The sequence below is a fragment of the Sebastes fasciatus genome, chromosome 5, assembly GCF_043250625.1.
Source record: "Sebastes fasciatus isolate fSebFas1 chromosome 5, fSebFas1.pri, whole genome shotgun sequence".
Lineage (NCBI taxonomy): Eukaryota > Metazoa > Chordata > Actinopteri > Perciformes > Sebastidae > Sebastes > Sebastes fasciatus.
This window is the reverse complement of record NC_133799.1, coordinates 38,011,356-38,024,431: the sequence shown is the minus strand read 5'-3', so window position 1 is coordinate 38,024,431 and position 13,076 is coordinate 38,011,356. Positions and strand designations below refer to the sequence as shown.

Sequence of the window (13,076 nt, the reverse complement as noted above, 5' to 3'; positions counted from 1 at the left end):
ACGTTCTTTGCCTAAAGTATCTGTGTGTGCATTGCACTGTGGTTTGTGTTGTTGCAGAGCACGAGGCCTTGCAGCGACCCTGCGTTGGCTCTGGGTTTTGTCTTAGCGGCGGTTCAGTCTCAGCTGTGATGAACTAACCCAGTGCATCATGGTAACTGCAGTTTTATGTTTTATGGAGATCCTCTCCGCAGTTGATAGTTTCTGATTTGAACCCTCAGCTGGAAAACCACCAAACCTCCCAGAATCCCCCTCTCTGACATGTCTCAGTATGTGATTATCATGAGGGAGGATGGGGTGGTTTGGAGGGGCCAAGCTGGAGGGGTGAAAAAGCCACGTTCTGATCCACTTCATAAATAGGTTATCAGTAAACCAAGCCGGATTTGATATTGTTTCTAATTTAGCGAGAGGGACCTCGGAGTCGACGTCTGTTTAATACGTCGACACAATAAATAAATTAAAGCCATAATGTTCTTTCCTCCTTCCAGCACTATTAATAGTAAGGAGGACGCGGCGCGGATCCAGAAAGGATTATCATCTGTGTTTGATGTGGTTCCACTCTTTTGCGCCCGAATGCGATTGCTCGTCTTGTTTGTTTGCAGCGCAGGAGGAGGTGGAGGAGGAGGTGGTGGGGGGCGGCTGATATATGTGTGTATGCGTGTGTGTGTGTGTGTGTGTGTGTGTGTGTGTGTGTGTGTGTGTGTGTGTGTGTGTGTGTGTGTGTGTGTGTGTGTGTGTGTGTGTGTGTGTTTTTAGATTTTTTTCTTGTATTTTTTTTTTCATCTTGTTGCCTTTCAGGGCGTCAGAGGAAGACAATGCCAAATTAAAACCGCAGAGACGCTGCTGGTTTCACTGCTGCTCTCTCTGTTTATTTCTTTCTTTGTGTGGTTGTGGAAGGCCCGGCCGGCCCGAGGCTGCAGACCGGAGAGAGACAGGAGCTGCTGAGTATTTAACAGAAACAGAAAGGCATGATGGGAGGGGGGGTGGGTGGGGTTTGGGGGGGGCGTCAGGGAGGACAGATTTGTCTTAATTGGAGTTTTTTCTGGTGCATCAGGGAGAGGAGTGGAGGAGCAGAGCAGAGAGAGAAACTCCAGTCAGGTATCAAAAGGGCATTTAATGCTCGCTTCCTGTTTCCAGAGGAAAAAATAAAAGCAGGAAATGTATTCGTCAACGATTGGCCTGACCCCTGTCTGCTGTTGCAGCTGAGCATTCTGGGAGTTCTCCTGCGGAGGTTTAAAGCAAATACACTTACTACACAATACGCTTTTATGACTAATTCTGTTTTGTAGAGACCCTCAGTATCTCCTGGTAATGTATGTTTTATTTGTTTTAACTAAATGTGGGTTTAGAATATCTATATTTTACTAGGGATGTCAAAGTTAACGCAAATTTGTTCTAACGCCCCTAATTTCTTTAACGCATTAACACAACTTGTGATTTTTAGGTTGTAGCGGCTCAGTTTTAAAGCTAGAGTGAAGATATACTGGTATCATACAAAACTAGAAAAACCTAAAGAATCCATTGGTACCAATCACGTCATACTAGCAGGAAGGAGGCTAAATAACCTTCCAAACTTACGCTAAATGAAGGCACGAGTCTCCCCTTTACAGACATGCCCACTTTATGATAATCACATGCAGTTTGGGGCAAGTCATAGTCAAATCAGCACACTGACACACTGACAGCTGTTGTTGCCTGTTGGGCTGCAGTTTGCCATGTTATGATTTGAGCATATTGTTTTATGCTAAATGCAGTACCTGTGAGGGTTTCTGGACAATATCTGTCATTGTTTAGTGTTGTTAACTGACTACCAATAATAAATATAAACATACATTTGCATAAAGCAGCATATTTGTCCACTCCCATGTTGATAAGAGTATTAAATACTTGATAAATCTCCTTTTAAGGTACATTTTGAACAGATCAAAAATTTGCAATTAATCACGATTAATTTGTGATTAATCACAGTTAATTATGGACATTCATGCAATTGATTGCGATTAAATATTTAAATTGATTGACGGCCCTATATTTTAAGGATTATTAGCTATTCTGTATTTTTCATATATCTCTCTCAGCTTGATGCCCATTGGTTCCTACTGAAGACGTAAATCTTTAAAAACACAAATATATAATTACATTTTAAAAAAAGACTCAGTCATTTCCTAAAACAGCAGGTCACTGTTTGTATCAAACATACAGGAGGAAATAGTGCATTAGTTGGGGACTATTTTCAGCAGCGGATGAATCCACATTTGGTGTTCTAGTGTGTGTTTTTGGCAGCAGGACGGTGTGTGTGGGATTGAGTCAAAATAAACTATGTGTTATAATACAGTTGAATAATAATAATAATAATACAGTAAAAAAATAATAAGTCCCTTTTAAAAAGTACTAAATTAATTACAAGAACTCAAAAACTATAAAAATTGAAGAAAACATCGGAAAGTCAGAACCAGTTTAAACATCTGGTTTCAGTGTAATAGTATGAATCCAAATAAACCAGAATATAGTTTCTTCTTCACCTCTCTCTCTTCTCCCTCTGCTTACACCCTCCATCTCTTCCATTTTCACTTCCTCCTCTTTCCTCATGTCTTTTCTTCCCTTCCTCACTCTCTCTCTCTTTCTTCTTCATCTTTCTTGATCACCCCTTCTCCTCCTCCTCCTCTTCATCTTCCACACCTCTTCTCCTCTGTTTATTCTCACTAAGTTTTCCTTCTCTACTCCTGCCTCCTAACCATCTCCTACTTCCTTCTCCTTGTCTCTCTTTTTTCCTTTCACCACCTCTTCTTCCTCACCCTCCCTATCCTCCTCTTCTTCCTCCTTTTACACTTTGTCTTCTTTCCTTCCTCTTCTCCTAATTCTCCTCCTTGTTTTACACCTCCTTCTCCTCTCCAATATGCTCTCTTTAAATCTTCTATTTCCTGTTTATAATCCGATAGTTCTCCCACCTTTCCTTTTCTCCCGTTACGTCCTCCTTCTCCTCTTTCACCCTTCCTTTTCCCTTTCTCCTCTGCACTTCCTCACTCTCTTCGTTTCCTCTTCCTTCCCTAATCCTGCCATAACTCTCCTTCTTCTTCTTCCTCCTCCTCCTCCTGCTGTCCGGAGGAGAAGTGTGGAGCAGATTACGTCCATAGAAGCAGAAAAGAGGAACAAGTATTTTGGACAAAAGCGGACGTCCAAACACTGAGAGCCCGGCGGGAGAGCCCGGCGGGAGCTTCTATTCAGGCTGTGAAGAGCCCCGGGTCACTTCCTCCTCCTCCTCCTCCTCCCCCCTCTCCCACCTCCTCACAGACAGCTTGACCTCTGCCCCTCTCTGTCTGGACCCCCCCCCTCCTCCTTCCCCCCTCTGTCTCTCTCCCCCAGCAGTGCCGTTGTTTCTGTGGTGTGTAGTGATGCATTGTGGGCCGGCGGAGGGCTTCTCTGGGTTTTGTAACATGAGGAAATGTTTTCAGGGAACCCCCAACACCCCCTCTGACACACACACACACACACACACACACACACACACACACACACACACACACACACACACACACACACACCTCCAGCCTCCACTTTAATCTCCATGAGAAAGCTTCTTTCTCTGCTTCAGCCTGACTCTGATGTCAGAGCTAAAAGATGATCAAAATTATGTAATAAAGGAACATTGTCAACAAATGTAGGGCTGGTAGGGAGGAGGTGTGTGTGTGTGGGGGGGGGGGGGGGGGGTCCATAGGGGGGTACACATGCCCAAAACCTATAACCACAAGGATTCAGCAGAAAGAGAAAAAGCAAATGACCTTCATGTTTGAAATAAGTTATATAGAACTTGACCAGTGGTGGAAGAACTACTCTGATCTTTTAATACCACAGTCTACAAATATTCCATTAGAAGTAAAAGTCCTGAATCCAAAATGTTACTTGAGTAAAAGTGTTACAGGAGAAACTTAAAGTATAAAAAGTCGAGCCATCAAAGTTAACGCGATAATAACATCAACGCAAATGTGTTTTAACGCCACTGATTTCTTTATTAATGCAAGTTGCGTTTTTGAGGTTGTAGCGGGCTCAGTTTGGAGTGAAGATACTGGTATCTGAAACTAGAAAACCTGAGGAATCCGTTGGTACCAACCATGTCATACTAGCTTGTAACGCTCCAGACAAAAACTGGCATGGCCATTTTCAAAGGTGTCCCTTGACCTCTGACCTCAAGATATGTAAATGAAAATGGGTTATGATTTGAGCATATTGTTTTATGCTAAATGCAGTACCTGTGAGGGTTTCTGGAAAATATTTGTCATTGTTTTGTGTTGTTAATTGATTTCCAATAATAAATATATTCATACATTTGCATAAAGCAGCATATTTGTCCACTCCCATGTTGATAAGAGTATTAAATACTTGACAAATCTCCCTTTAAGGTACTTTTTGAACACATAAAGAAAAATTGCGATTAATCGCGATTAGATATTTTAATCAATTGACAGCTCTAATAAAAAGTAAAAGTACTCCATATGCAGAATAGTTCCTTTCAGTGTTATATTATTTTAGAGTATTATATTAACACTAATGAATATATTGTAATGTTGTCAGTGTGGAGCTCATTTTTGACACTTTATATATATACTCTTGGAAAATGATTGAAAAGTGTCAGATTTTTACAAATGACTCTTTATAAAGTCATCAGACCAAATGCCAGTTTAACATTTGGTCACCTACCGTGTGCCGGTTCTGACGACAGCCTGCCAGAACTTCCTGTAACTAGTCCCAAAGTCCGAACCATTCAAAAAAATGTTTTCACAATATAAAAGAACCTAAACCACGGTTCAGTTTGATCTGAACCTAGAACACCTCTTTCAGTCCAACGGATGTTTGGCTGTTTGGTCCGGACCGTGGTTGTCGTACCGGGGGAGGTTTCACAGCTGTAATTTTGGTTTGGATCAAACAAGAACGGTGTGAAAGGGCCCTTAAAGTAGTTGGTTCAGTTTGGAGAAATTTAGTTAAAAGAAATCCAACACTGATTTTAGGCTCCATCTTTTGTTTTTGGTTAAAACCGTCCTACAGAATTATCTGATTCTTTATTCATTCACTGTTTGAAACCATCATATTGCACTGCAGAAAATACTGTAATGTGTGTGTGTGTGTGTGTGTGTGTGTGTGTGTGTGTGTGTGTGTGTGTGTGCTTCTTGTTCTTTGGTTTGTTTTCGTGTAACAGCTACATTTTTATACCCATGAGTTTGCATACATCTGTGTGTGTATGTATGTGTGTGTGTGTGTGTATTGGAGGGGGGGGGGGGGGGTTAGACAGCTGTGTAGCGAAGCCTCGATCCTCCTCCATATGTTCAGGGACACACACACACACACACACACACACACAGTGACGAGGAATCCACAGCCAGTGTCCTGTGTGTGTTTGACAGACTGCAGTGTGTTGAAATGTGGAACAGTGACGGGGCTTCTCCTTTCTGATTATTGTTGTAGTGCTTCAAATGTCAATATAATACAACTATAGTAATAATATCAGTGTACTCAGGGCAGGGAGGCAGAGCTGCAGCTGCATTAAGGACACAGAGGTCATGACCATTGTATATGTTTTAGGAACTTGGGGGAAGTTTATATACAGTACATGAATTTGAAGCTGATTTCATCAGTGGTGGATGAAGTACCTGGAAGCCACACCTGAGTAACAGTACAGATATCTAACCAGAAAATGACTTTAAAATAAGTTAAAGTCACCTGTTAGAATATTAGTTGAGTAAAAGTCTAGGTGTTTGATATTTACTGTACTCAAGTATCAAAAGTACTTTTCCGATATTAAATGTACTTAAATATTGAAAGTAAAAGTACAAGTAAATGCTGTTAATAAAAAAGCAAGCAAGTCAGAATTTAGAGCATCAAAGCATCATTTTTGTCTATGGTGTCTTAAAGTAGCCTCCTTTAAGAGTAAGCGGAGTGTTTATTATGAAGGGGAATAGTGAGTGAGTGAATGACGGAGAGATTCAGTTCTTGTTCTGAAAAATGTTGGGGCGCTGTGACCTCCCCCATCCCACCGACCAGGGCCCCTACCGTCACCATGGCAACCCTGAGACTGGCATCAAGGCTGGCATGAAGCCCCTCTTGCGCTCTGTGTGTGTGTGTGTGTGTGTGTGTGTGTGTGTGTGTGTGTGTGTGTGTGTGTGTGTGTGTGTGTGTGTGTGTGTGTGTGTGTGTGTGTGTGTGTGTGTGAAAGAAATACTCGTCCTCTTCTCCTGTACTTTCTTCTCTCTCTCTCTCTTTTCTCTGCTGCAGTCTGGGTAATCCATACAGTTGAGGGATGGACAAACTGTACACAACACACACACACACACACACACACACACACACACTCGCACAAACACACGCACACAATGTGATTAATGGCAGTAGAGTCTATAGCAGATTATTGTGAAATCACTACAGATAAAGCACTGCAGAGTGTGTGTGTGTGTGTGTGTGTGTGTGTGTGTGTGTGTGTATTATCTGAGCCAGACATCCATTCCTGCTCGGCCAGAGAGGAGAAAAAGGGGGAAGAAAAGAGGGGAGGAAAACATGGGGGAGAGAGTGAGAGAGATCGAAAATGTTGATAAAGTTTCCAAAAACAGCGAAACCAGCCAATCAGAGAGAGTTACTCCTTCATCCATCCCTCCTCCTCCTCATCTTCTTCTCTCTTCATCCTCCATCTCTCCTCACTTCCTCTCTACTTCTTCTCTCTTTCCTCTCTCGTCCCTCCATACAGATAAAAAGTAATGAAATGTGTTTGTTAGGACTGAAATCTGATTGGTTGTTGGTCAGTCAGGCCTGCACTCTGATTGGATGGTTGTCGGTTTAAAGTGGACTTTGATTGGATTGTGATTTTTTTTTGGAACATGAGATTGGAAAGCCGTCAATCTCAACAGCTCTGAATAATCAATAATTTATTAGTATTGATCAACCTGCAGATGAGGAAGGAAGAGATGAAGGAGGGATGATGTAACAGAGGAAGGAAGGAGGAGACGGAGATGGGAAGGACGGGAAGGGAAGGAAAATAGGAAAGAAACGGAGGAGGGATGTGGTAAGGGAGGAAGGAATAAACAGAGACAAAGGAAGGGAAGGAGGAAGGACGGGACAAAGGGAAGAAAGAAAAAACAGGAAGTGAGGAAGGGATAGGGATGGAGGGAACAGGAGGGAGGATGTAAGGAAGAAAGAAAGAAAAAAAGAGCTGGAGGAGGAAGGAATAAAGGTGGAGACAAATGAAGGAAGGCACAAAGGGATGACAGAAGGTAGAGAGGGAAGGATGTAGTTTAGTGAGGGAGTGAAGAACAAAGAAGGAGAGAGAGAGAGAGAGGGAGGAAAGATGGGAGGTAGGGATGGAGGAATTTGCTGTAGGAAAGAAGAAAGGATCAAAATAGGGAGCAATGGACTAAGTGATGGAAGAAGGAAGAGAGGAAGTGATGAATGACAAGAGTGAGGATAGGAGAACAGGAGGGAGGATGTAAGGGAAGGAGGAACAAAGGAAGTGATGAAGGAGGAAGGAAAAGGGAGGAGACACAAGGAAAAGGAAGAGATAAAGGAGGGAGGATGTGGATGGAAGAAGGAGGAAAAAGGGAGGAAAAGGGTGGAAGGAAACAAGAAAGAGAAGAGATGGAGGATGAACTGTGGGGAGGAAGGAAGGAACAAAGAAAGAAAGGGAGGGAGAGACGAAAGGAGGAAAAGGAATGGGAAATTAGGAGGGACATGAGTGAGGAAGGGAGGAGGGAAAGGCCGGGGGTGGGAGGCTGTAAGGGAGGAAGGGATGGAAGAATGTGCTGTAGGAAAGAAGGAAGGATCAAAATAGAGAGCAAGAGACTAAGGGATGAAGGAAGGAAGGGAGGAAGTGAGGATAGGGGAACGGGAGGAAGAGAAAGGAGTAGAAACAAAGGAAATGAGGAATGAATAAGTGAGGGAGGTAGGATGTAAGGGAGGAAGGGAAATAGGGATGGAGGATGAACTGTAGGGAGGAAAGAAGGAACAAGAGAATGGTCCAGAGGAAGTGAAGAATGATGTAAGAGAGAAACCCAAAATATGAATTATGATAACAAGGAAACTTATCTTCTTTGTGATATTGACTCCAAAACAGAGACTGTGTGTGTGTGTGTGTGTGTGTGTGTGTGTGTGTGTGTGTGTGTGTGTGTGTGTGCGTGTGTGTGTGTGTGTGTGTGTGTGTGTGTGTGTGTGTGTGTGTGTGTGTGTGTGTGTGTGTGTGCTATCATCCATTAGAGAGCTATAATTATGGTAAGTGAGGCAGAGCTCCGATCAATACAGCAATTCATCAATCTGACCCCGCCCACCAAAAAAGCACACACTATTTCAATTTGACCAAAGTCCAGATGTAACCACCGACTACACACACACACACACACACACACACACACACACACCAAAGTCAGTTTATCTTTCAGTTTTTGTCTCATCTGCACGAATACAATTAAAAAAATATATATATATTGTATTATTTTATTTAAAATATATTTTGTTCATTTTCAGATCAATAAAGCTTATTGAACACAGAATTCACTGCAGTATAAAAACAATAATATCTGAATAGGTGTAGCCTCAGCAGGGTTGAAATGGCTTCAAAGGCTCCAAGGCATTGTGGGAATCTGAGTTTATTAACACAAACTATTTTCCCTGGCCATTTCTATTTTAATTTTAGTAGAGGCATTCAGAGTTGTTTTTTTTAAGTACAGATATACAGTATGTATTTACTATTTATCTAATTCATGATTTATTTATTCAAAAACTAGCCTGTCCTTTTGTTTCAGGTGACATTTTCTTCACCTTCTGTCTCCCTGCTAATGACAAGAACTATAAATTGAGTCCTGACTAATTGCAGGACAGCTCTCGGTGCAGCGAGCCCCACTGAGTAGGAAGTCAAAGTTATTCAGACGTGTCATTAATGAAAAGTGATTATTCATCAACATGGATGTTGGTGTGACAGTTGCAGCTGCAATGTTTGCTTTTTGTGAGCGTGTCCAGCGTCTTGTTTCTGATGTTTCAGGTGACAGCATTACCACCGACGATCAGAGCAGGATGTCACAATCAGGGTGAGGTTTATTGCCAAGTGGACTTTACATTCAAGCAATTTACCATCGTGTTTTGGTTCATAACAATAAACATAGTAAAGGAAAAGATAAAAGCAAGTAATGCAACAGTCAAGAATATAAATCAAATTGAAACAATACAAATATAAAAAGAATATTCTAAAAATATATGAACATATTAGGGCTGTCAATCGATTAGAATATTTAATCGCATTAATCGTATGATTGTCCATAGTTCATCGCGATTAATCGTAAATGAATCGCATATTTTTATCTGTTCAAAATGAACCTTAAAGGAGTATTTAATCCTTTTATCAACATGGGAGTGGACAAATATGCTGCTTTATGTAAATGTATGTATATATTTATTACTGAAATCAATTATCGACACAAAACAATGACAGATATTGTCCAGAAACCCTCACAGGTACTGCATTTAACATAAAACAATATGCTTAAATCAGAACATGTCAAACTGCAGCCCAACAGGCAACAACAGCTGTCAGTGTGTCAGTGTGCTGACTTGACTATGACTTGCCCCAAACTGCATGTGATTATCATAAAGTGGGCATGTCTGTAAAGGGGAGACTTGTGGGTACCCATAGAACTCATTTACATTCACTGATCTGGAGGTCAGAGGTCAAGGGACCCCTTTGAAAATGGCCATGACAGTTTTTCCTCGCCAAAATTTAGCATTAGTTTGAAGCGTTATTTAACCTTTTTCACGACATGCTAGCATGACATGGTTGGTACCGATGGATTCATCAGGTTTTTTAGTTTCATATGATGCCAGTATCTGCACTCTAGCTTTAAGATTGTGCACGCTACAACCTCCGAAGGATCGATTGCGGTAATGTGTCAAAGAAATAAGTGGCATTAACGTTCATTTATATGTAAAAGTCTTACACTCCAGTTTTAATGACATGTGATGATGTTTTCTGTGATATTAATACTTATTTTTAAAGGTTGTATTTTACCTGTATAGCCCAATGTATGGGACTTTTTCTGAGGTGCATCACTTGTGGTCAGCCATTACACTACCGTCATATGTTGTGACCTGTCTGACTTTCAATATGTGGCTCGGCACTTTTCTTTAAAATGATATTAATTCCTATTTTTGATTTTAGTTTGGTATTCATTAGAGAATCAGAATGATCTTTATTGTTATTATACTCAGGTACAATGGAATTTCGCAGGCTTCTCTCGTTGTAGTTAAGAATAAAAGCAAATAGATAAAAACAGTAATAGAAAAAAATAGAACTAGTTGACTTAAATTTGAATTTACACATCTACAACGGTATGGTATTATTTGTTATCTACACTTTTGTTGTGTGTTTTTTACGTTTAGTTTTCAATAAGGTGACATTTTCTTCTTCTGTCTTCCTGCCATCAAATCCATCCAACTGAAGTTAAAGGAATCAGGAAAAACAGGAAATCTGTTGGTTTGCCGGTAGAGACTCAGTTGGGAGCCTTTTTATTGTTTTATATTTTTATAAATATTATGATGACGGACATATCGTCTTCTCCATCTTTTATCAGCAGGAACAGAATGGAGCATCTTTAACACAACATTTGGGATCTTTGAAGAGAGAACTAAAAGACAAATCAATGTCTTCTTTCAAAGTGTGTGCTGCCGTTTCATCCTGTTAGATGATAATCAGCAGCCAGGGGTCAGAGGTCAAACACATTGATATTTATATCCCAGTTTACTGGCTGCTCTCCAGTTGGAATCACTGGAGGATCTATGGGGCTGCAGAGTTTAGAGACCCGGACTGATTAATTGCAGATTTGAACAGGTTTTGGAAGGTTCCTGGAAGGTTTTTCGGAGGGTTTTTGGAGTGCTTGTTGTGTCTGTGTGTGTGTGTGTGTGTGTGTGTGTGTGTGTGTGTGTGTGTGTGTGTGTGTGTGTGTGTGTGTGTGGCGGATGGCTGGTAATGGCATCGGCCGTCTTTTGTTCTGGCAGAAGGTGGCGAATGGCAGCCGCTCAAAGAAAACAGACAGAAGCTTCAAAATGGTTGCCAACGCTTTAAGATGGCTGCCAGGCTGGTGAGAGAGAGAGAGAGAGAGAGAGAGAGGGCAGCCACACACACACACACACATGTACACACAGGCCGGAGCATGGGGCGAGTGTTAGTGTGTGACAAAAAATGTTAATGTGTGTTTGTGATCGGAATCGTGAAGAAATCAGTGTGTGTGTGTGTGTGTGTGCACGCTAATGTGTTTGTGTGCTTGTGTGTGTGTGTGTTGCAGTTGGCAGCAGCTCCTTGGCAGCGGCGGCTGGTTGGGCGTCCAACAATGGAGACGGCTAACGGGATTCTCTCTCTCTTTCACTCTTTTTTAAACCCTGTCGGAGGGGAGAGAGACATAAACTACAAATAGAGAAGAAGAGAGAGAGAGATTGGCCGTCTTTTTAAAATGGCAGTGGCGTCTTGGCAGCGGCGTCTTGCCGACACAAAGCCTCGTCTGCCTCGTCTGTTTGTGCACTTTTATTTTATAATTAATGGAACACGAATAAAACAATGAAAAACACAAACCCATATCGAGTGTTCTGACGTCTCGGCGTCGCCGTTCCATCCGTCCTGGATGCCGTTTGTGTTGATTTTCGTTTTTTCAGCGCGTTATTTGGTCATGTGGCGAATATTAAGGGGCTTCTACAAAATGGCGGCTGGCAGGCGGCGTCAAAATGGAAGCCAGGGGTGTCGAGTCGCTCAGAAGAAATTCAAAACATCAGTTGAACATGAAGAAAAAGAGTGTGTATCTGTTGTAATTACACTGAAAAGAAAACTTGGCTTTTATTTTGGCGAGGCGCATCAGGGGCGAAAACAAGTGTGTGTGTGTGTATGTGTGTGTGTGTGTGTGTGTGTGTGTGTGTGTGTGTGTGTGTGTGTGTGTGTGTGTGGCTGGCGGACCCGGCGGTGCAGCCGTGCCAGGGTTCATGATTCCAAGTCGGGGTCTTGATCCTCCAGCGTTGCCTGGAAACACAAAACAAACGCAACTCCTCCTGCTGACTGAGAAACATCACCGGCTGTATTTTAATATTTCATATTTTATTTTGTTTTATCATCTGGTATTCAAATGTGTTTTACATGGAGGGTGATGGGGGGGGGGGGGGGGGCTCCTACTGACGCAGCAAATATAGTATCAGGATAAAAGGCAAAATCATTAATAATATGAACTTTTAATACAAGCTGTTTAATTCATCATGCCTTTAATTAAAAACAATGTATTTATCCAACAATGCGTCTGTACTCATTAGATGGAATACATGGATCTATGACTTTTTTAAATTGAATCCTATATGCAGTGAGATTTTAGAGACACAGCAGCAAAAGGATTTACAAGTAATTTATAGTATAAAGTTATATATATACATTATTACATAATATGAAGCATGAAAAACACTAAATACACAGTAACTGTGAATTGTGTTGAGACACAAATAATAATCACAAATCGTCATCAGATGATGAAGTTGCAATAAATAACAAAATACAAAAATGCCACTTGAAGGAAAGAGTCATGTCCTGAGTTTTATTTGAACACATCAATTCCCACAATCACTAAACACACAGACTGATAACAAAATACATAGATCATCAGAAATAATGTTTTAATGTATCTGTTAATGCATTGACATTTCATCCAAGTAACAGTATTTGAAATAAATGAAAGATAATTAACATTAGTATTATTCTCTGCACAGGAGATGGATGAATAACAACATGTTAAAGGACTTTACAGCAGATGATCCATCAGTGCTGCCCAGGAGCTTGAACCAAGCACACCTTCTTTTATTTGAATATTAAGGCTGTTAAAGATAACACCATAATAACGCATTATCTCAAATTCGTTTTAACGCCACTAATTTCTTTAATGCATTAAAGCAATTGTGGAGGTTGTACTGGGCTCACTGCTAAAGCTAGAGTGAAGATAGATTAATCATATGAAACTAGAAAGACCTCAAAAATCAATCGGTACCAACCATGTCATAATAGCTTGTTGCTAAGGAGGTTCAATAACGCTCAA

General features: G+C 41.2%; 1 protein-coding gene across 5 annotated transcripts in view; it reads left to right on the top strand.

The window, feature by feature from the left end:
* Nucleotides 1-13,076, top strand: part of nfia (nuclear factor I/A) — a 266,171-nt gene that overhangs the window by 185,907 nt on the left and 67,188 nt on the right. The window contains exon 5 of one of the 5 annotated variants that reach the window (XM_074636636.1): nucleotides 1,052-2,003. The exons of the other annotated variants lie outside the window; for them this stretch is intronic. Within the exon in view, the coding sequence (XP_074492737.1) occupies nucleotides 1,052-1,146 (95 nt within the window). The 3' untranslated portion in view covers nucleotides 1,147-2,003. Of the gene's footprint in view, nucleotides 1-1,051; nucleotides 2,004-13,076 lie in introns of those variants that run through there. 5 annotated transcript variants of the gene reach the window in all.